We start from the raw sequence: 25954 nt of genomic DNA, 5'->3' as shown, positions 1-25954 counted from the left end.
GGACCCAATGTAAACCCAACGTAAAAGAGGTGGGCCAGACCACAGTTCAGTTGGGTAAAAGTGATAGATCTGTAAAGCAATACATTGTGAGAGGGCCGTGTGTTACCGCGGTCTAAACGACTCCAAATAATAAACCACAAAGTTAAATGATGCACTCCACTGTGCTGAGCTAGAGCGCTTCTCCGTTGTCTTAACCAGCAATCAATAATGAAGTCGTGATTACAAGCACGTTGCATTCTTTTCTGTTTAAAAATAACAGTGGACAGTGGTTTGTGAACATTGTGTTTGGCCAAAATAATTTTATCAGGTGCGTTCATGTGAGTGCTGCTGAAGTCTTAGGGCCACCTCAAATGCTCTCATTGGTTGAGATGCATGATGACTGTCATCCCAAGCCAGTACTGATCAACATCCCACACCTCCTGTGACCCATGGTTTGTCTGTATGTGTTTTCAGAGCCAGTGAGCAACAGACTCTCATAATAATAATAAAAAACTGCGTTAATGCGGTTCAAATAATTGACGGCGTTAATCAATTAATTTGTTAACAAGATAATAACGCCTCAGCCCTAATAATATTCTATGTTCAAAGAGTGGGGTCATTCAATTTTTTTAAAGAAATAAATATAACTTTTATTCAACAGGGATGCAATTAATTCAAAGGTGAGGGTAAAAACTTTTAATATATGCTGTTCACTTACGCAAATAAATGCTGTTCTTTTGAATTGTCTATTCATCAAATAATCCTGAAGAAGCTAAACTGTTCTCAGTGTTAATAATGCTAAGAAATGTTTCTTGAGCACCACCATAAGCATATTAGAATGATTTCTGATTGATCATGTGACACTGAAGTCTGGAGTGATATTTGCATAATAAAACTGTTTTACTGTATTTTTGATGAAAACAAAATGTCTTAGATTTTTCTCAAAAAAAGTATAATATTACAAAATTACATAATATTATAAACCTTATTAATTTTAGTAAAAATTTGTGAATACTTTAGGACAGTTCAGTCACACTTAATGCCTATAACAAACAGCAAGAGCTAAATTTACTGTAAGTGTATATAGGTTTCCCTCAAATTCACACAGACTCCTGGTTTGTTCTATAATCTAAAAACGTTCATATATTTTTCTATTTGTCCAAATGAGCTTTTGGCACACTGTAGCTCATTAACGTTTTGTTAGATGTCTATTAAGAAAAATAGGTGTGTTCATAGCAGTTATTTCACATCAGCTTTCAACGTGTCTCAACCAATAAGATTTTGGAGCAAAAACATTTGTGACGGTGATAATGGATCTTTTCCAGAAAGAATCATTAATAGAAAAAATTTCAACCTTCCTTGAAACAGTGAAATGACAGTTCATATAATCTTTTTCAGTCTTTGGGTTATCAAAGACGAATTCAAATAGATAAAAGATGTTATAGTGGTTTCAGTAAAGATGCAAATAATAGAATTTACATAAAACAGCCAGCTGAAAGTGATAATCAATACAAAAGGATCTGTTTTTAATGGATGACAAATTCAGTTTCTCTCTTAACATTTTAAATGTTACAAACTCCTCACACACACAGTATGACCAAAATAAATACATCTGGGTATAAAAGTGTATTTGGAAAGAATACAATATCATACTTCATTGTCAGTGTTTGCAAATAGCCCACTTTGCATTAACCCAACACATTTTGTGTCTCAGATGAAACTCTACAACAGAGAGACTGAGAAAACACAAGCACAGCCATGACAGGACGGACCCTGACGCCCAGTGACCCCAACAGCTCCAGACTCAGGAGGATGTGGAGGGGCGGTGAGAGATGCCGTAGGAATGTGAGATGCGACACACTATCTCTGCCAGATACACACTCCTTCAACGAAGAGATAGCGGAGCAAGAGCAAACGCGATAGAATGTGAATGTGAAAGTTCTGAGCCGAAAATCATCAACAAAGCCCTGCCTCGATAATGAGATTTTTTTTTTTTTTAAGAGAGAGAAAAAGGAAGGGAGAGAGATTAGGCGGAGGTTGAGGAAAGGTACAGAGAGGGGAGGGAGCGCTGGGAGCACGGCCTTAGAAATTCTCATAATAAATGAAATCTTAGAAATGAGAGCCTATCAAGTAGAAATCAATCACTGGGGTTTGTTGTCCAAGAGGATGGCGCCACGCTGAGATAAAAGAGAAGCGTCCGTCTCGGGGGTAGTGGGGGGGGGGTCTAACCAATCTCATGCAGGAACGGCTGAGCACAGTTCAGGGGGACAAAGATGACACTCGCTCAAGACATGCATTGACATTTGCATCCACCCATACTCCCATGGATTACTCCTCACTTTGAATCAGTGCAACGCAGACGTCCGCCCATCCTTATCCTCAATTTAACAGGTCAGCCAGGGAGGTGAATGATAAATTAATTCCCGTTTTACTTCACACTATACACAATACTTATATTTCGCTGCCTAAACACACCAGTTTAGAAACTGACATCATATGCAATTTTTGTATGCTTCCATCTTCTACGGAAATCAGCCAAGCGAGGAACTTTGCCTGTGTGTAAGAGTGTGTACGGGCCTGTGTTATCTCTGAAATGTTTGAGAACATGCCAGGAGCCAGGAAACCTCTCCCTAAGCTGATATCACATGATCAGATAGACCTACAACATATGACTGAAACTCTAATACAACACAAGGCTACGGTATATGGTAACGTGTCCACTGATATTCCCAATTCCTATATGGTAGCACCATGTTATTTTTACCAGGGTTATTATAACTAATGCTATGACACAACAAAGCTGAGTATCTTAATCAAATATCTAAATATATCGCTGACCCCTACTTATCCCTCTTACCTCATTGGCAGGTCCATCTGTGGTCTCCCCTGATTGGATGCTGCCAGAAAACGGACCCCACACGGTGTCACCTGACAGGTCCCTGAGGGCCAGGACCTTGAAGTCATCAGCACTGCCGCTCAGCATAAGATCATCTGTTTAAACAAAAAGCAAGAAAGAGTGTAAATACTTCAGAACAACAATTAAAAGCAGGTCGAGCAGGAGTGTTAGTTTGTTTTTCAGTGGTGTTTGATTAGGTAACAGCTATTTCTCATATTTAAGTAGTGAAGCACCAATATCACAATTTAAGCTGATAAGTATTTTCATGTTATGGCCGATAACTGATAAATGGATGCTTTTAAAACTCTATACAATTGTGTCTAAAAAAATAAATAAAAAACAAACACCAAAAACCAATGGTTTTCAATGTTGAGAAATTATGTTCTTAGCAATGCATATTACTAATCAAAAATTACGTTTTTATATATTTATGGTAGGAAATGTACAAAATATCTTTACTTAATATCCTAATGATTTTTGGCATAAAAGAGAAATGTATCATTTTGACTTACACAATGTATTGTACAAATATACCCGTGCTACTTATGACTGGTTTTGTGGTCCAGGGTCACATATATTAGACTGAAACAATCAAATGAAAAAAAAGAGAACACAGAGAACTAATCTAGGAGCCAGAATACCATAGTTATGTATGCAACAGTATGCAACAACCTACTGTAAGAAGTAGCAACCACACAGCAATTTGCTAAAACCACTCTGAACACCATAGAAAACCATATCTACTTCTGTCTTTAGCATCATTGAGCATCAATTCCAAAATCGACTACGAAGTCTAGTACCACTAGGGGGAGTTTGGCACTCACCGAGCAGTGACACTGGACCAAAACAGAGAGAACTTCTGTACTTCCTATAAAAGATAAGTGCAGTGTGATGGGAGTCAAGGCTTTGGTGAGTCACAAACACAGGCCTGACACAGGAACAAACACAGGCTCCACAAATAGAGATATGGAGCAACTGACACCTAAGCCAACCATTCACTCAACCTAGAATTTGACATATTTCGATTTTAGATACATTTATTAAAGAAGCTCAAAATGTTCTTGCTACATTTGGTAACAGAAGGAGTTTCCCTGAGGAGGACGACCAGTGGTTGTGCTCCACTCCATTCTAGCATCTTCGTCCCAGTGAAGCTCTGTTTAACTACCCCCCTCCCTTTAGCCCCCCCCACCGGTCTCGCTTTTGGGGGTCGGGCTAAAGTGCTGGGTCCGATAAGAGTGTTTGTCTAACACTCTCCATGTCAAAACACTCATCTATCTTCTCTGTATCTATCCCCACCAGAGAACAACAGACAGACGCTGATAAAATGGCTTTCCCACAGCCAAGACGTGGAGCAGGGGAGGGCGTGAGGGAGAGAGAGAGGGCAACAGGAGCGAGAGAGAAGGGTACATAGGTGGAATGGGACAGATGCTGGACAGAAACACGGCACAGAGCGAGACTTGTCAGGAAATATAACTGCAGTTGTCTAAAAGGTAGTATTAAATGATTAGTTATAAATCGGTCAGTGGTGGGTTTGGTTGGATTGGGGTGTTATTAATGACAGGCTGGGCCTCTATCAGCAGTCTGAAGTCCAGTGTTCTACATCCACAGCCCAAAACTCCTATCTACTGTATGTTTTCTAATCTAAGCTCAGCATCAGTGTCCACCCTGACCTCTCACATGACCATATCTAATCACTACAGCAGCCATTATTAATAGACTTTTCTCTTGAAACAGGTAGCCTTTCAAGAGAAAAAATAAATATATGAATCAATTCTGAATAGGTGAATTCAATGAAAAAGTTAACAAAAAACTAAAAAGGATTTTGAGAAATTTTTACCAGATGTGACTTTTCTTGTTTTTGCAATTTATTTTTACTCTCAAAGTTGATTCTCATTAGTTTATATATATAAAAGTTTTATATAATTACATTGAAAATAAAAAAAAGAAGCCACTTATCTATTAAAATAGTTGTATTAATAGTAAATAATAGTAATAATAAAAATAACTGATGTATAACCCTTAATTATTATTACAACTATACACTAATAAGTATTAAGACTCATAATAAATAAAAAATAATTACTGTTAACATTATGTTATATATAATGTAATATATCAAATGTATTATATTTATATTATCCAATATATACATTTAATATAGAAAGGGGGGAAAGAGAGAGAGCGAGAGCTTATAAATTCTTATCTTTATCTTCACATTACAGTGTTAAGAATGAATGATTTTTGTATAAAATAAATTAAATATTTCAAAATACTTTAAAATATTAACAAATTAAACATTAATATTTAATACATTTATAATATTAAAAATATTTTTTAAATAATTAAAAAAAATATTAAAGATTAGGATTAAATAATAATTTAAAGATTTAAATAAAAATAAAATAAATTATATTGTTAAATACAACACACACGTTCTCAACAGATTTCATGAAATTCACCCAAATGTGGTCATTCGTAACATGATGCACCTTTCCATCAAGCTAAACAACCATAACCCTCGTGAGCAACCCAAACACCTCCTCTGTAAAGACCAAGAAGTCTTATCTTTAAAACCCTACCATTTTCCCATACAATACACTGACACACTCATGACGCTGAACCTTGTGTTGAGCCACAGCAACTCCCCTACAATAACCCCATCAACCTTATCGATAGCTCTGCGTGACCGGTTCCCAAAAATGTACGCCACCCGATAGCGATGAGTCCACACAGCTCTTATCAATAGCTCTACACACTGGCAGTGTCCACATGAGCCTTATCAATACTCCTGCCTCCACAGACACCGAAGCAGCCAGTGTGCTATATATGAAAAAAAAGAAAAATCACCCCATCATTAATGCAACACCATCATACAAAACAAGAAAGAAAGAAAGCTGAGTCCATCTATAATAACATACTAGAGGGAAACGGTCTACAAAAAAAAAGCACTTCTGGAGCAGCAACATTGTGGTAAACACCCTGAAGGCAACACAAATCCCTCCACGGTGGGTGTTGTGCGACCGGTCGTACTCAGAGTTATCACAGCCACACACTTCCTTTGAAGGAGATTCACCTTAACTCAGCTAAACCAAACCAAAAAATAAATAAATCAGTGACATCCGAAATTTCCTACAGTCTCATTTAATGACCAGTTTTTTTAAACAAATATATTTTTTCTTCTTGTATGCAGGGTTGTTTTTCAAAGATATTCTGGGTTACCCTGTAACTGTTGTTATGGTTAGTCCGACTGTTAGTTAGAAAAGCCAATGCTTGACAATAAAACTACCAGAAGAGAGAGAGAAAAAAGTAATTATTACAAATGTCAAATGTTTTCCACTAGGAATTGTGTATGCTAACACACACACACACAGGAGAATTAAATAAACAGTAAAAAAATTACATCACACACACATGCAAGATTTTGCAATTATGTCTCTGTCAAAACCCGTTTTATTATTTTAGCGAATCTGAAGTTAAAATAACTAGGGATACCGATAAATTGAAACCATATTGGCTATCAGTCAGTATTTGATCATTATGGACACATATTTTGTCCAGAAGCGACAGCATTAAGCACTTTTAGCTTCACAAGACTTTAATTCATGGACTAGAGTTGTGTGAATTACTTGTGGATAAATGTAATGTTTTTATCGGCTGTTTGAACTCTTATTCTGATGGCACCCATTCACTGCAAAGGGTCCATTAGGGAGCATGTGATTTAACGCTAAATTTAAGTTTAATAAATTTAACTTTAACTTAATTAAAGCTTTAATTTCCGTGTGAATTATTCCTTTAAACTTAATATAAAAAATAAAAAAACCCTAATAAAATGAGAAACCATTTTTATACTGAGCATTATAATGCTCTGATACCGAACTTCACTTGTAGCATTTAAAATGACTGATTTTAGTTATTTTCTTTATTCATTTAGACAAACAATATAGAACTTTGATATCCACCATTTATCTGTTATTACACACAACATTTAATTAAATTATATTCAAATGTATTAGTACAATGCATTTCACAAAACATGTTGTTTTAAAGCAGCATCACACAAAATGTATGTTTCAACGGCACAATCAGGAAGTAACCCGTTATCAGTCAAAGATGAGTCTGTCACACAAAAAATAATGATTAACTATTATTAAATATTAACCGTATCTGCAGAATTTGAATCCCTAAAAACAATGCATTCAATTAAACAACACAATTCGCTCTTAGTAAATTATCCCCTCAATATATTTTGATATTTGACAGGTAACAAATTTCCCTTTCAGCTTTAACCTTATCAGAGATGTTCTTGAAAAACACTCGATATCAGTCCAACACAAACAAAGATCCTCATATTCTCATAACAGCAACATTGAGTAACTTCATCTTTTTAAAGCCCCAGTGACTCCTCTTTATTAGCTAAAAAGAGCATGTAGTTATCCAGTCGCACCTATTCAGGTTTCCGTGGCTCCTTTGGCTTCTCTATCAGGACTAATTGATTTTTAAAAAGACTATTGTTGATATCAAGTGAGCAGATCGCTCCACGGCCATTGATTTTTTGACACAGTACAACAGGAAATCTTTATCTGAGCCACACTCCGACCCTACGCTAATAGGTGGGGTTTAACCTCTGCTGAATGACAAATCCCACACTTTCTTAACCCGTACAGAGTGGAAATAGAGTGTTTAAGTGTGTTCACAGCAAGCATGTGTGTGCAAAGGAGTGGTTATTCTGTAGTTCAACAGGAGTGATCAACAGACACACACACACACACACACACAAAACACACAGTCCCTGATAACTCACCCAAGCATCCGTGGGTCAAAGAGTTTAGTTGAGAAGATACAAATTTCTGGGATAGGCATCGTATATTCAGCGCGGCATCATTTCCATTTTACCCTTCTTTTGCTGGGTGGAGATAAGACACCTGCGTTGCCACTCTCATCAGATGAGCTTCAACAGAACTTTATCATTGACATTTACTACTGTTTACACAACTAATTTCTCTTAACTGTACTTCTGAACTTTTATCAGACCAACACAAGGCCTGGAGAAGAGCCGATGCCAAACAAAAAATATGCAAAGGGGTAGGGAAGATGAACCGTGCTCAAACAGAATGCATTCCACACTGCTGCAAAGATGTGGCTTTGAAGACACACGCCTGGAGAAACAAATAAAGACTTTGAGCTATATGTTAAATTCCACCATGGAGAAAAAAAATTGAAGTGTTGAAGCAAGTTTATAGCAGAAATACAGGTCTGATAGAATTATATTTCGGTATAAATAATGTTTGACCAGGATAATGTAACAAGAAATAAGGAATCAAGAGAATAAAGGACTGTAACACAACCTCACCACCAAACGTGGCAAACGGCTGCTCGACGACTTGGTGTGTCCCGGGCTTTACACACAACCTCACCACCAAACGCGACTTTCAGACACAAGGGGTCAGTAGGCTTTAGGTCAATCACAGCCATAAACCATGTTTTGCTACAGGGACATTAGTTTCTAGGTAGATTTTGACTGGACCAAAATGTCCTACATGAGAAACATTGTGCATTTTAAATGCAAATATATATCCTAGAAGGATTTTAGCCTACATAATGAACCAAAATGTCATCCTACGTGAGAAACATTGTGCATTTTAAATGCAAATATATATCCTAGAAGGATTTTAGCCTACATAATGAACCAAAATGTCATCCTACATGAGAAACATTGTGCATTTTAAATGCAAATATATATCCTAGAAGGATTTTAGCCTACATAATGAACCAAAATGTCATCCTACGTGAGAAACATTGTGCATTTTAAATGCAAATATATATCCTAGAAGGATTTTAGCCTACATAATGAACCAAAATGTCATCCTACGTGAGAAACATTGTGCATTTTAAATGCAAATATATATCCTAGAAGGATTTTAGCCTACATAATTAGCTTTAAAGCAAATGCACATGAACTAAATTCCACAAAACTCTAAATTTGATTTCATGGGGGATTTAAATGATGTTTAACAGGTAATACATTGCTTTGGGATACTAATTTTGTGTTTAATTCTCACCCTTAATGCTGTGATTTAATTAATTTATATATTTGAATGTCTTCTGGTTAAGAGACCATATAGATGCTCTATAATCTTCTGGATGACTGCAGGCCTGATCTCGCGTGTGTGTGCGCGTTTTTTCCTTGTCTTCCACCACTGTTACCCTTTCACAAATTGAAAGTGAGGACCTTCCAGAAACTCGTCCTGATAATCACACATAAATTAATTAGAAAATGTTTCTTGACATTCTCGCTGCATAGACAGGGGAAAAGACTCCGGGAAAAGCCATCAAATTAATTGTACGGTATGTGACTTTGATAATTAATTCAATAATTATTTCATGTCTACTTTAGCAACTCCTTCTGGCTGGAAAAAAAAACACATTTTGATGATAGCGGTGTAAGGATTTAAGTTCTGAAAAGAAAATATGGGAAATTACACTGAAATACAGCAGTGAGAGAATTTAAATACCAAAAACATGACTTTGGTGGGCGAAACCACACATTTGGACATTTAGAATGCATGCATAACACTGCATTAAATAACAAAATATAAAACCAAGTGGAACCTGCAAACAAATGATTCTAGACTTTTTCTCAAAACATTTTACTAATTGCTTCAACCAAACCAGCTCCAAGGTAATAAAGTATTTTTGTAAACTGTTTATGCTTTAAAAGAGTCCTTGGGGTTTCTTTCTTTACAATAAATGCCTGAATTGTTAAGTATGGTTTGAGTCCATTACATGTTGCAAATTAATTAAATTGTGTTTGTTGTACTCTATAAAACAAAAACAACATGGCAGACGTGGGAAAAAGGCCCCATTTCTACAAAATAAAATGTTTCCAGATATTTCTCACAAATTTAAACATGCTCAACTGTTTTCAAGTTACGAATGACAGATGCAAGTGGCACACAGAGAAGTCAAGGCCTGGTGGAGGGAAGATATAGGGCAGGAGGGAGAAAAGACAAACTGAAATGCGGGGCACAGAGAGAGACAGGAAACGGCAGGAAAGCGCAGGCATCTGATAGGGCTGGTAATCGGCGTGCCAGTGTCCCGGCTGCTGCTGCCAGTTCGTGGGCCACATGGAGCAGCTGGAGAGATAGCAGCAGGGGACGGCAGTGAGAAATGTTTCTCCAGATTAAAGCCCACACCTCTCAATCATCAACATGGGAAGTGAGTGACAGACAGAGAGGGAAGAGTATGTTCTTAATTACAGATAAATGCCCCTTCCTTCACAGTCAATCATCATTGTGTGATCTGTATGCGCAATTCACACACAATGCTTCTAAATATAAATTGTTTCAGTCGGAGAGTTTTGTGTGACGTATATTAGGTTGCCGTTGAGCTCCGTTTAACCACAAGTGTGGGACGATTGTCCCACAGCCCACTGTGCACAGTAAAGTTCCAGCATTCTGCAGGTGTTTAGGATGCATGCCAAAAGCAAAAAAAAAAAACAATACTTTCATCAGTGTAAAAATATAAACTGATAAATTCAAGATATTTGTTCATGTTAACTTATGATATGAGTTTTAACTTAACTGAGTATAGCTCATCAGAAAATGTAAGTCGAATTTGGTTTCTTCTTTCATTTTCTGTCAGATGTTGCAAAAAATCATGCACCAGTGGCTGTGCCATGCCCAAAAGTAGCAAACCAAAAAGAAAAAAATAATAATAAAAAAAAATTTTTTTTTATATATATATATATATATATATATTCTGAATGCATTTAAATTCTTAATGCATTTAAGACATGTTAGTCTAGCAGCAGGGATGCCAATATTACATATTGGGCCAATACACTGAGAAAAAAAATGTAGAAACCGTTTTAACTCAGAAATTGCTAGTAAATTTCACTATTGATTACAAAGATACAGCAGGTAACACACTGAATTAAATGTGAAATTTAAGTAGAAAAACTGAAATAGTATTTTCTTGTACAACAGTCTAATAATACTTTACCGATAGGTGATAGTCACAAACAGATATAGCTAATAACCGGATATTAAAATACGATTTTGTGAAAAAAAAAAAATCACCCAAATTGACTTTTAACATTGTAAATGTTTGACTTTACTTTTTACTATGCAGTATTATAATGCAACATATGGATATTAATGTTGTGATTTGCTGACGATTAGATTTAAATGTGTTTTTTAATTATTAGTGTTGTTAAAGATAAACTTTAAGTGAGCGTTAGATGGCAGCAAAGATGATCTAAATGTAAAAACAAGAAATGAGCATGCACAAATTAAATATTCAATATACAACCATTATTAACAGATACAGATAAATTACAATTCCCACATGTCAGGTAAGGAATCTGGGGAACACGCTGCGCTGGGATAACAGGGTAACGTGGGGAAGTGAGAGCGACTGAGAATTGAAGTTAACGGTCTGACGCTGGTCCCGCTCTGCTCAGCCTCAGATAACAGCTTCGCCCGAGTCTCTCATAGTACAGCACGACCACAGCCGGATCTCAGGAAGAAATAATGAAAGATTGCAAAAGAAGGCAAGATAATCAGAATAACTGAAAACCATCAACTTCACAGGCTGCCATTCTGACATATCTGTGCTGCGAAAACATACACGCCAACACAGGAATGAAGAAAAAAACACATTAAGTTTAGTACCTTGGCAAAATACCAGGTGCTGTTGTACAGTACAATGGCACTTTCAGTAGCTCTCTGAAAACACCTGCTATCATGCTCCTTTTTTCCATGAACCCATTACAGCATTAAACTTTCCAGTTTTCTCTCTAAATGTATTTTTCTAAAGAACCAAAAGAGCTCCTACAGCATGCAGAAGATTAATGGTCAGACACAATTACAGATCTGTGTATATCTGATATCATATTGTTTTAAGTTTATGTACTTGAGCCTTTTTTATGGTTAGTATTTATTTTGTACTGTTATGTGTAACCTAAATCAGCTTAACCACACTAACCACATAACTGATGAGTCTGACAGCATGTCAAGATTATTAGCATGTTTAGGCTGAGCTGAATTTTTCAGAACAGAGACCAACATAGCAGTTTCAGGTTTCCACTAACCTATGCCCCAAAAGACACACAAGAAATTATAAGAATGGGAAAAAAAGAAGAAATTCAGCTTTGTTCAGCAGGATATAGATCATCAAAGGTCTAGCAAAGCATCAATGCCACCAATGCCCTTCCATTTAGAGTGACAGCAGATCAAAATAAACTTGTGAATGAATCTTTTGAATCAACTTTGAAATGCTGAGGACAATTGGATATTATATCCATACACTACGGCGCTCTGATCTAAGCTTCCTCATTCAGGAGCGAAACAATGGGTCCAGGGATGAGATTGAATGACTCGCCAGTGAATTTCACTCCCTGCAATCGGTGTTGTAGACACGTCTGATAAAACCTCAGACTGCAGGCGCTTTTGTCTTCCTGAGAACAATATAAATGTTTAACAAGGACTACCACATGCTACACTGTATAATTAAATTTGGTAATATTCAGGTTTTTTTTATATTAATTTCATTTAAAGCTTTAAAGTGTGAACTGAAAAGTGTAACCAGTGTGGCATATCTAAACATTGATACTCTTATTAGTTTAAGAAATCAAAATCAGCCTGACACAGCAACACTGAATTGGGATGGGGCTCTTTGTTCAACCAATGGAAGTGTTCGAAAAAAAGTGTTCAATAACAAATCGCTATTTTTGCTATTTTTCAAGAATTCGAAAACACACATTTCACCTTGAAAGTGGCATAAAATGAGAATACAATATTTACAAAAAGTACAAGGAAATGCTCAAATAAGAAGTTTGATGTCTAAAATTATTATATATAGACAACCTCACAAATAAAAGTCTTGAAGAAATATTAGTAAATAATAATAGTAATAGTGATTAGAGTTGCACGTTAAATCACGTGATATTTAATGCGCATCTCGTCGGTAAGGCTGGTTCTGTAATCAGCAGTAAATCTCCATCACGTAGCATGTAGCATTTACTACACAGAGCTGTTGTTCACTGACAAGCAGTGCAAAACGTGCAAAATATGATCGTGGTTTTGCGCAGCTTGTCACCAGCTTTACTGACAAGATGCGCATTAAATATCACATGCGATTTAACGTGCCGCACTAATAGTAATATAGCTAATAATAAATACTAATCTTAATAAATAAAACATTAATATATTTATTCAAATTAAAGGTACTTTTTTTTAGATTTATTTTTGACTTTATTATTATAGGACAGTATAGAAGTGACAGGAAGCGAAGTGAGAAAGAGAGGGGGGGCAGGATCAGGAAAGGTCCACGAGCTGGGATTAGAACTCGGGACACCCTTAGCATAGCGGCGCTATAGACCAATTCAGTGTTTGCAAACAGTGATGATATTTTTGTGGGCAGAGCCTATCTAGTAGCAGAACATTTGAGTTATAATGTAGCAGTCTATGGAAGCCATGGAATAAAATAAATTTAAAAAGGTTTTTACATTTAAAAATGCTTACTTTTTTTCCTATCTCGGAATTCTGAGAAGTTAAAACAATATGTCATTCTCTCTTTTCCTCTTTGCTCAGAATCATGAGTTCATATCACTTCTGGGTTTTTTTTCCTCAGAGTTGACGAACTCACTATTTTTTTGTAAAATCGACATAAACTTGCATTTGCAAGAAAAAGTCAGAAATGTGAGATAAAATGCAAACATTTTATGTAAAATGTTAATAGTAATAGGTTTCAAAATTATTTCATGCTGTAACTGCAGGGCTAATACAATACGTTACCTATGAACTGCATATGTGGATATTATGTCGACCTATTGTTTAAATCAAATTTATGCTTTAAAAGTAGAGTAATCATAGCAGTTTTCATCCATAGTCTGTTCATCTAAACATCTGCATTTAGTTTCAAATGCATCTTTGATGACAGTATTATATAAAATGTATTTACATTGCAATTATGACATCCAAAGGCACACAAATATTTTTTGCTCTTATTCCATGGATTTTACCCATTTCCCTCCACTTTTTACTAGTGTTGCACGTGCAGTTGCAAGTGACATAACTGTGAAGTCTACTCTAAGCCCACAAGGTTATCGATGCCAACTCAACATAGTTTTTAAAGTTATTTAAATTGTAAAAAAAACTTAAATATATAATATACACAGTCTTCTATTTGCAGGAACATTTCATGACATTGGACTGACATCTGCAAATACATTTCTTTTTCAATTTAGTTCCACTCACTCCCCTTTCTGAGCTGTGCTGATATGTTTTTAATTTTCCAGCGCTCAGGACTCTTCAGGAGGTCTATGCAGATTTTCCTGCTTCTCTGCTGACGCTGTAAAACCTGCCCAACACCTCCGCACCTATCAGCGTCCCTGCAGCCCTCTCATCAATGCCAGTTCCAGCACCCGCAAATAATTTATCAGCATTTAAATGCCACTGATAATATGCACACGCTGCTCCCTCCGATCCTTTATAATTAAATATGATAAAATCCCACCACACCGGGTAAATAATAATAATCATTATTATCATTGCCATTATAATGCTTTATTGGAGTAATTTGAATAACTTGCGCGGATAAGGAATGCTGGTGGGGAGAGAATGCTGGGCAAGCAGGAACGTTATATGCGGAGCTAGTTTAGTCAAGGTCTAATTCCATCCAGTGAAACTCTAAAAGAGAAAGCGAGATGGAGAGAGAGAAAGAAAGAGGGGGAGAAGGGGGAAAAGGAGCAACGGTCCGCCAGCTAGAAGGGATTACTGTGACGGCCATTTGCATATCAAGAATTTTAAGCAGAGAGGAAAATATCAAACCCTCCAGTCAGCAAGGTCATTTTGAAGATAATTTTTTTCTTCATAATTTATTTTGCATATCATGCAGCAGGACACGTTATAGATTAAAAAGCTGCTTTGCCATATCAACCCATTCCTGACACTTCTGCATCACCACTGCCTATCAATTCATTCAACGGAACCCCACCCTGAAAAATATTCTATAAAGATACAGAAGCAATTAACAAACAGCTAGCAAGAGTTTTCCACGGACGTTACGTATGGATGCTTTAAAGGACAGTTATCCTTTGATAACATGGTGAATTTGTTTTAAGCATTCCATTTAACAAATATTTTTGAGTGACACTTCTAAATGGTTGTATAATACGCTAAAAGACTTTCAAATGTTCTTTTTTTTATACAGAATTCAAACTAAATTGTGCCCAGTATACTGGCATTTCTTAAAGACCTGAATTTTACAGCTTCAGAACTGATAAGGAACTTATAAATAAGCATACTTGTTTATTTATGGCCTACGTTCTATCTCTATCTCTTTATCTACGTGTTTGTGTATGCGTATACAATAAAGCTCTATGCAAACTGATAAGAATGACATTGGATGAGAACCTGCCAGCTGAGAACTTTCAGGAAGCATAAGGCCAACATACGAAAGGTTAAACAGAAATAGGAAAACACTTTCAGAGATATATTCAGTACAGAATGACAAAAACGCGGGAAAAATGCAGAAATGATGTGGTTGGCTGCCACTACACCTTCGTACCCTAGAGAAAGAGGTAAAGCAGGAGGTGACATCATCAGACAAGGCCCAGTCATCTCTAAATGAAATCAGTCGGGTCGTTAACACCAGAACTACACTAATTACAGTGAAAAATGGGAGGAACGCAAACGGTCCCATATAAAATGGTTGAGTTCCCAGAGGATTATGGAAAAAAGAGGTGACGTACACCAAACGAATGCAAGAACAAACACACTCCTGATGCTGAGGGGCCAAAACAACAAGAAACAAGGAAGAAGTGCATGTCTGCATTCGTCAGGGGGTGTTAGTGGTGATGGAGAGAACAGTGGTGGGAGTCATGACGATAAGGGAAAAATTGAGACCGGTCAAAGTTTCCCTTTTGCCAATCGTGCTCCTGATAAAGGCAGCGCCTGCTCCAGTACTGATAGAAGGCCTATCTCTCTCCTGCTCCCCCCTCTTCCTCATTCTCCTGGCAGTTCGTTTGCAAAAAAAAAAAAAAAAAAAAGCCAATCGCGCTCAGATCACCAGCGCTGTCATCAAGCGGCTACCGCACAGCAATTAATATCACTCCAATTACTGTTAAAAGGACAGTCTGGAACGGGACGATAATAAACACATCCTTGACGTGAAAAATTAAAACACACATACACGCAGGGAGACACACATATTTAGGCGATTTCTAAATATTCGAGATAAAGAAAATGCCTTGCATATTGAATCATGTCATACTCTACTAGATCCCCACTATCGCTATAAGCTGTACGTAGTGCTCAGCCCTGTGGTCCTGAGAGAAAAAGACGGAGAAAATGATAGAAAATGCCATGTTACGTCAATCAGGCTGATATTAAAGATTTATAGTTTGTTTTTACAGCGAGTACAGTAAAGTCTTAAAGTTCTAAGGATATCTTAAGGTTTTATACAACCGGTATGAGGGAAAGGCAATACAACACACAAAACATCCTAGAGGCTGATGCATACTTATTATCATGCTTTTGCAATTTTTGGTCTTTAACAGGGTGATTGGGGGCATTGGGGGCAACTAGGAACGTTGTTGCAAAGAATAAGGCCCACTAAAGTTGAAAACCTGAACTGAAACTTGATGAAACTAGCCTAAACCATTCTTTGCTCAATTATTCTAAGCTGTTATGGTTTACTGGTCTCCCCTGACTGATCAGCTGAAAGTGAATCAGGGACTGGCTGGCTGAGATAAAACACAAGTCCCAACTTTAAAAGAGACTGTTGGTACATTTCTGACACATTGTGTGGTCAATAAATGCACTGGATATTTGTCAAGTATTTAAATGAGAACTTTGTGATCTGACCCTGCAGTTAAAGCATTGTTTAATGAGGCTCCCATGGGATACACATCAAAAGTTTATCTGAACTGGCTGAATTCTCAAGGCATGCCGCAACTGTGATGTCATGGGGTTTGTGGTAAACCATTATGCAGCACTGAGAAAAAGTGACTAAGTTTTGGGAAGTGTACAGTAGGTTCACAAAAGTGATACGAGAATGACAGTACTTACTCTGAAATTTACAGGCAGTTCAGACTGAATCATTTCTGTTTTCAATGTGAAACTTGATAAAGTCATGGCCTATATTGTTTCCTGGTCGCCAAGCTGAGAGTTTGAATACAGCTGGCCCTTCCTGAGTAGCCTGTGACTCATGCATCAGTTAAACACTCCTGAAGGAGGGACAGACAGAGACTGACCTGGGCCATTCCACTGGGGTTTCCCTTCCCTATCTGCCTCTTCTTCCTCCTCCACCTCCTCCTCCTCCTCCTCCTCATCTTCTGTACAGTGTTTTGGTCCTTTCTCATCTTCCTCACCCTCATCCGGCACCGCCAGGGACTCGTGGGTTCTTGGCTCTGTGGAAAGCCATTGGAAAAATTTGACAGGGAAACAGCATCACACATATTAGTCCAATTCTAAAAAGCTTGTTTGTGCAATTTAATTTGTTCTATATTATCTGGAGTACTTGTTTTGCTTAGTCAATCACAGCATCCTGCACACAAAAGTTTTTGTATTATGATCGTTAAAATGAATAAAATATTTATTTAGCAAGTCAACATGAAATAAATGGAATAATAAGTTAGTCATTATTACAAATTACTGTACTGTACTGTACCACTTAAGAGTGATCAGCTTCATCCTGTATTGACCAGCTGATTGTATGTTACTTAGTATATGATTACATTTTTACATGTTTAATCACTAAATGTTTCAACGACTTTCTCAATAATGTTTGTCACAACTGCCAATGGTGAGCTAATGTGAGAAAAGGTTTACTACCAACCATTTTATAAGTAATTATGTTAAAGCAATATTATCATCATATAACAACACACTACTGATCAAAGAAATAAGTCTCTTACAGCTCACCAAGGCAGCATTTATTTGTAAAAAAAATTTCAGTACAAACATCAATGTTGAGGAATATGGTTACAATTTGAAAATATCGGTTTTCTATTTTAATATATTAAAAAAATAATAATAATCCTGTGATGGCAAAGCTGAATATTCAGGAATCTTCATTGTCACATGTTCCTTCAAAAAACTGGTGATCAAGAAACTTTATAAAGAATTATGATCAGTGTTTAAAATAGTTTGGATCGTTGCATTCTAACTGAACGTATTTTTTTTTAAACGACTGTAAAATCGATCACTGTAATTTGAGTATTAACTTCTTTCAAAGCAAAAATGTTACTGTCCCCAAACTTTCAAATGGTAGTGAATAATTCTAAATCATAAAACATGAACAAATATACAAATATTAAACCTAATATCAATATTTTTTATTGTTATGTATGAGAACAATTGGTCATCTTTGGATCATGAGGGTGATTTTTTTTAAATGTTTTATGTTTTACAGTTCTCCAATACTCAACAAATGAGTGTGGTGGTCTTGCTCTGATGATCAAAGGTGTCATTCAGCAACACATACACCCGAGCCCTTTTGATTTACCAAGCGAGAACTGGAAACCCCTGCCAACAGACGGCCAGCGTCTTCCTTTTATTAAGGCCGATCTTTTTCATCAGTGTGAAAGACAGAGTACAGATCTCCCAGACATTGATGCCAATGATTAGTTATTCCCTTTGATCAAAGCAATCACATTGCTGATAGCAGTCTCTCCTCTCTCTTTCGGTTGGTTGAGTGCCACTGTTATGCATACGAGTAAACTGACAAGACTTCTTGTCCTCTTCTCTCCCACACTCGACTTTTCTTCTTCTCCCCTTCCCCAACTCCCTCCCCCTTCACCCCTACCACGATTACAGTTCATCTTTGGTGCACAAAGGGCATGTTTACCCTTGCATTCCCGTGGCGATAAAGAGCGATAGCTGCCGATCGATACCAGCCATAAATGTCCGTCCACGTGACGCAGGTCAGAGCTGCCATTATTAATGCAACAGGTCAAAGATAAGATCTTCATCATCAAATAAATCTCACACGCACAAGCCCTTCTCATCAACCCCGACAATTCCACCCAGGCCCAACCAGCTTTCTAAGCCCGTCCCGGCGCATGTCATCCCGTGATGCCCCTCCCTCCCTGCCTAAGAAGCCCTATTATTTTCAGCTATAAATCACATTGAATGGCACATTGATTTTATCCTGCAGCGCTCAGCATGGGGAGAGGAGCTGGAGCCACAGTTATTGCATTTAATATTATCAATATAATCTCCCATATCATCTGAGCAGAGACGGCAGGTGTATCAGGAAAAGAGGGTGGGGTGAATGGGTGCTGCCACCATCTTGGCTCCTCGACAGTCTCCTTAGTCTACAGCACATGCAAACACACACACACACACACACACACACATCATGCCCCAAACCCAACAACCTCCATTCATCTGATAACAGCAACTTCCCTTGTCACACCTGGAGGGCAAAGTCACCCAACTTGGTCCATTCTTTCTGGCTGGCCTCATTTTTTTGAGTCAAAAGTTCTTTTACCCAAACAGATCATAGTGGCAGGGTCAAGTTCTTTTCTTGTAATTTACAAAGGGCTCAATTGTATCATCTCTGAGTCCAACATGGCACCCCAAAGTGGGGCTAGCTAAGATGTTTCCATCCAGTTCAGCCTTGACGAAACCATAAGCCGGATCAGGCCCGTGATCAAACCTCCTCACTGGGTTTGAGATAACAAAAGGTGTTCGGGAACACGGAGCCATCTTTGCTTAAGGTTTATCAGCTTCTCTGCTGATACGGACGGGGACTTCATCAGATCTTTCTTCGGATTGCTTCAGACTGACCCTTTCGCATGGAAACCACCAGCCACTCTGTCATTAATGATTATTAAAAGCTGGTATTTTCGTTTATATTTATGTTTTACAGGTGGTTATCAGCACTGTATGTCCTGTGACTGGTTGAGTGTTTTTCTAAAGCAGTTATCAGTTGGTTATCGCTTGTCTCTTTCTCTCCCAGATGGTGGATAAGGGAGCTTGCCTTTATTAGCCACTGCTGGCCTGATAAAGACCTGGTATTGATCGCAGGTTGAAAGAGCAGGTTCGTCAAACACGGCTGATTTACAGAGGCTGATAATAGCAGCACTGGGCAACAGTGGAGCCCGAGGGGTGGAGGCGAGAGATTGATAGAGGGAAAAAAAGGGCTAAAGAAACACATTAACATAGACCCTCTTTTTACAAATAACACCTCAACTGCGAACTTGTATGTCTAAATACACACACACATGTGCACAAACAAAACAGGGCAATCTCTAAACTAGTCACGATTAGCACCTGACACAATTTCCATGCGTTTATCAAAAGCAGCCAACGAACCGACTCTTATCTCCTCAGTCCCCAATTTCACAAGAACAGGAATTTTCCAGATTAAAAAAAAAAAAAAAAAAAAAAAAAAAAAGAGGAAAAACAGAAATCTTAACTAAAAATGTGACTTACATGTCTTACAGCTGGAAAAACAAACAGAAAATGCAAGTCAACCATATACATCAATGTCCGCAAAAATTATTTTGCCTCTTTAAAAAAAGAGAGACACCCTGTTTTTTTTTATCTATAAGATATAACACTTTCAGAAACTAAACCAGTTAGATTAAAACAATCTAATTTTAAAGTTACGATGGGCTCTCTTCACATGAAAGCATTTTGCCTCATTCAGTGAGCATTTCCTTTTCCTCAACAGTTTATTATAATTTATAGGATTAATTAGGGCATTATTTACACTCTTCTTTTATTTCAAACCAGAATGCTTATTTTTTTCTCAGAATTTTTCCTATAGTGTAAAACTATAAAAACACTACATAAATATAAAAGCTATTGTTAAAAAAAAAAAAAAACATTCCAAGTTCAATGAAACCTCTGTAATCAAATATGGAAGCTTAAGATGCATTGTGCCAGAATGGACAGCAGCATCAAATGGTAAGGGCATGTCCATTGATATATCTACAGCAGATTTTCAGTGAAGATTTTAAATCTGTACTTCAAAAGAAGCTATCATATGGCTCTAGAAGTACATGGAAGGTGCTTTAATGGTGTTTTTTTTTTTTTTTAGCTTGATGTATAGAAAAAAAAAATGATTAACCAGTTTTTTCCAGACGATCGGATGCGAGCAAGATATGTAATAATGTTGTCAATAGACTTCAGCATTAAAACGGTTTCATCACAAAACAATACAAGTTATATCAGACCATAAACACACTGATGGGAACATTTGGGCAGCTTCTGATGGTTTTCATACAACAGCTGGTTTAACATGCGCCATTTCACCTTCGTTATAAAGTGGTGTAAATGAAGGTGGACTTGAACCGTCACACTCTGCAGAGTCCTCCTGGTCTGAAGCTCCGCCCTCCTCTCCTGAAACACTTACATCATCAGATGGATCCTCACCTCCATTAAGATCCCCAATAGAGCCTGCAGAGAGAGAGAGAGAGGGGGGGGGGGTCATAAAAAGAAGAGCAATATAAACGAAAAGTCATTTGACATTAAAAGGCCTTTTAAAAGATCCCGTATCATGCCAAATCCTCAATTGAGAGGCTTTAGATAATGTGAATAATATACCCTGTTAATGTCTTAAAGGAAGTAGGGTGTTCTATAAACAAAAAGGGATAAAGTACATGATTAAGAAAGAAAATTCTGATTCATTTCAAACCTTCTTGGTACATGCCTTTTACAGCTTTAATTGGTTGGAAATCCCAGAGCTTCAGACCACAAGGAAGTAAATGAACATGGTGTGTGTGTGTTATATCGCTGGCCAGGGTGATGAACTCATTTGTATAACTCAATACATTCCCAGTTGGCAGGAGTTGAACCAAACCTTACATTTTCCAACCATGATGAGATAATCAAACGTTAATGTTTAAAAAAAATACCTATTTAGTTAGCTGATCTTAAAAAAAAAAAAAAAAAAACTTTTTAGGCAGTTAAAGGGGTGGTTCGGGATTTTTGACATCAGACCTCATTTTTAGGTCAGCCTGGTTGTTATTCATCAGTGGAGACATTTTTTTTTTTTTTAATTATCCAGTCCTTATATTTGGATAGTTGGCCGATGCTAGGCTAGCGCGAGTCAATGGGTATATGTTAGCCAGCCATTAAAAACCATTTTACCCACTCCACAGTGCACCAAACGCAAATCAATTATAACACTAGACTATCGATGCAAATGTCCGTTGAGAGAATAATGTTAGAAATCAAACTTACCTTTCATCTCAATGATCCTAAAGGAACTAGTTTCTCAGCCGCTGCGGAATTTTACTTTGCTCCGGTTAGTAATGATCAGTGTGCCAGCGGCAGGTAAATACACTTGCGTCATGTGTGGACCGGCTCACTCGGTTGCCTAGGTAATCAATATCACTCCGCTGCTGCTGTCGACAAGGCTTATGATTACAGGGAACAAATTATAACTAATGCAATGTGATGAAAGGTAAGTTTGATTTCTAACATTATTCTATCAACGGACATTTGCATCGATAGTCTAGTGTTATAATTGATTTGCGTTTGGTTCACTGTGGAGCGGGTAAAACGGTTTTTAATGGCTGGCTAACATATACCCATTGACTCGCGCTAGCCTAGCATCGGCTATCTATCCAAATATAAAGACTGGATCATTTTTTTTTTTAAAAATGTCTCCACTGATGAATAACAACCAGGCTGACTTAAAAATGAGGTCCGATGTCAAAAATCCCGAACCACCCCTTTAAGTTTGGTGATAAAACTAATTGTATAAAAATTTTTTTACCATAAAATCAGTTTTAAATAAATTTTTTTAGAGAGAACAAGCCAGAAAATAAAAAGAGCTCTCTAAGAGTATTATAATGAAATACTTGATAGACAAGGGCTGCTGTAGTGGACACCGCAGCGGTTTGCATGTTAATTCAACCATCGAAGTCTGCATTGTTATTCTAATGAGGTTTAAGATGAGTAAAACTACAGTATAGCTAAAAATAGAAAAATCACATAAATTCACTAAAGCATTCACATTCTAACACTTCTAATTCTCAACCAGGACACCCACTATTTGTCGCATCTGCATCTAAAGCAAAATAACCAAGGGTCGGAAAATCGGATTTTACCACAGTTTTTGGTAAATTAATTTTCATTAAGTTGTGATGAACAGAGAGGGGATTGTTCGGAGCTAAAGCCGTGACTGGAGGCGTATATATTTACACTTCCTAGAACAAAGAGGCCTATAATCTATACAAAGCACACAACAATACCCGTGAATAAAGAGCCTTGTAGAAAAAGGCAAAGGCAATTTTTCTAATTCTGTTAATTTCACTTCCAAAGCAATTAAAACGAGGAGGAGATAATGCTTGGAAACAATCACTCCCTGACAAAGAGTTTCTGTCTTTGTAAATGAAACATCTTTAGGCTAATTTCGACTTCCACGCCTGCATGGTTCACTGTAATTTCAGATAAAATTAACACACTTAGATTTGGACCTTAGTAATAAAGGACGTGAGAGAGAGAAAAGTAAAAAGATCGATCCCATACGCCATATTTTTAGAATGCAGTACAGGCCTTGCTAGATCTAATTTTCTATATCTGTGGCGACATTTTCATACAATTAATTTTCCTTTAATCATAATTGTACAAAGGGGCTCCTCTGTTTAAAATTCCAATTACATTTCCTGTTTAAATGTAAGTCTGAATTATGATTTTATTTCCTATTACTGCCCTGGTTAAATGAATAAATCGCCGCATCACTGCTTACAGACATCAAATGGCGTGGAAAAAGTTTCTGCTCAACCTCTTCATCTTATTCGAGGAATAATATGTATCTTTCACAGAACCGAACACAGAAAAAGGATTGCCTACATTGGCAAAATGTCAGCAGACAACTTTATTTGTAGTAAGTTTAATGAAGAAAAAAAAAATCTGGCACTCAGGAACATTTATCATATGTAGAAATGAGAGTGCTTTTGATATATAAAAATCGCTATGAAATTTAAATTAAACCTGAAAATTAATAATAATTATTAATGTTATGGTGTGAAATATAAATGATAATATAATACAACTGTAAAAGCCCCCATTCGGTCTATTATGCAAAGCAAAAGAAAAAAGATGAACTGAAAAAAAAAAATCACTTTTGAGTTCTAACTGGCACTCGAACAGGCAGAACAAAGTGAGAAAGCTGATGAAGGCGGAGGAGATAGTGCTTTATTAAGCGGCTCCGTCCACATCAAACCGGTGCGCTTAGCGGCAGTGATTAAACGAAGAGACAACACATCAAACCTGAGCCCTGATTAAACGAACAAACGTCCTCACCCTCATGTTAATCACCACATTACCAAACAGCCCAAACACAGCGGAAAAAAAGAACACCGCTTGTATCGGGAAATCAGGGACTTGCGAAGAAAGATACTTCGAGGAGAACTGGGAGCTTAAGGGTGAGAGTCTGTGTGTGTGTGTGTGTGTGTGTGTGTGTGTGTGTGTGTGTGTGTGTGTGTGTGTGAGCGTTCAGAGAAGTACTGCGGTACCTGACTAATAATTTCAAGCACAAGTGGCCACACACATTGATCATAGCCAAGGGCATTAAAACACTCTTATTAATATTAATTAGATGGATCCAAGGATTAGACCGGATCCCGGGCACTTGAAAGCACAGCATCCTGCATGAATCAAAAGGAGACCACACCACTGTATCATTTCGAACTGATCTCTCAGTACTAAAACAGCTGATGAGAAGACTGATCAGTTTATATGCGGAGACAGGTAAATGGAGCTATTGATCTGCAAGCTGAATATGTGGTGAAATGATTGATGAGCCAGTCGAGTGATGAGACAGAGGCCTGGACGGGACTCGTGTCACCAGCATCGCTGGAGCTGTAGATAAGCTGGGAGCCTCGGGGCTTGCACAGCACTGGCAGGACCTCTGCGGACACGCTGACGTACAGGAGTGGACCGACAATTAGAACCAGGCACTTTCACAATGGATTAAAGTGAGGCAGTGGTGCAATATTATTAATCATTGTACTAAATTAACAGCTTGCACTGTGGAGTCTCTAGGACCTGCAAATATCTAAATGACTATTTGTGCTTCTATACATGTTGTGTTATTATTTACACAGTCATACATTTACAATTGAAGGGTACAGAGCAGGCCTGCCACAGAAACTTACATTAGTTTGTTTTGTGCATGGGTGGTGTCTATTAAATATTTAAATATGTCGCATAGTGTGACATGCTCTATTCCATCTAAAATGATCGTAAACAGCATTGTACTGGTTATTTTTGCTGAATTATTCATGCAATTGATCTTTCTCAAAAACCTGTCCTTCTAAGTTGCTATGTATGACAAGCCATGCCGCTCTCATACTACATGTCAAAATATCACGCAGTAAGAAAACAAAAAAACAACGCAGAGCAAAGAGGAAACTGACAATGTGCCAAAAGACAAAACAGAGCAGGTTACATCAGGTATGAAACAGGGTCTCTCAGCTTTCAAATTTGGTCAATTTTTTAAGAAATTCAAATAATAAATAGTTTTGACAGATCACTGTATTGCCTCAGTTCAAGTGGCACGTGAACCGTTGTCTTTTCATATTTACTTAAAGCACAAAACAAAAATGAATGTTTATTTGCGAACTCTCAATTGTTTTCCTTTATTAATCATACATGAAATATGTTTTGTCACAATGCAGGACCATTTAAAAAAAACATAAAAGAAACACTCAGACTTCTTATTCTGTGCAATACAAAAAGGAGATGTTTGGATAAATGTTCATGCTGCTCTTTTACATTCAATGAAAGTGGATAAAAGGATCATAGAATCTAAATGCCCTTTTTTTAAGGTCATACGATAGTTTTATGTGAAAAACATACCGATATTTAAGTCATGGTCACCATGCACTTTTATGAAGCTTGGATATTCTTCCGTAAATAACTCCTTTTACAATAAACGGATGGGAGTTATACAGGTTTCAAAAGATGTGAAGGGAAGTAAACAATATCTGTAAAATTTCTTTAAAGTCTGAACTAAATTTTAAAAGAGAGCGAAAAAAGAGAGGGGCTTATAAATAAAACACAGCAAGGACCAGAGTATATTTACACAATATCTTTTGTATTTGCCAAAGCA

General features: G+C 37.2%; 1 protein-coding gene across 1 annotated transcript in view; it reads right to left on the bottom strand.

Moving 5' to 3' along the window:
• zfpm1 (zinc finger protein, FOG family member 1) overlaps positions 1 to 25954 on the bottom strand; it is a 76984-nt gene that overhangs the window by 14885 nt on the left and 36145 nt on the right. Inside the window, exons 2-4 of the mRNA XM_059506618.1 lie at positions 21145 to 21288; positions 17133 to 17288; positions 2837 to 2970 (exon numbers count right to left, since the gene is read on the bottom strand). Of these exons, the coding sequence (XP_059362601.1) occupies positions 2837 to 2970; positions 17133 to 17288; positions 21145 to 21288 (434 nt within the window). The remainder of the gene's footprint in view (positions 1 to 2836; positions 2971 to 17132; positions 17289 to 21144; positions 21289 to 25954) is intronic.

This window comes from Carassius carassius, chromosome 23, assembly GCF_963082965.1.
Source record: "Carassius carassius chromosome 23, fCarCar2.1, whole genome shotgun sequence".
NCBI classification, from domain to species: domain Eukaryota; kingdom Metazoa; phylum Chordata; class Actinopteri; order Cypriniformes; family Cyprinidae; genus Carassius; species Carassius carassius.
This window is presented reverse-complemented; position numbering and strand designations above follow the sequence as displayed.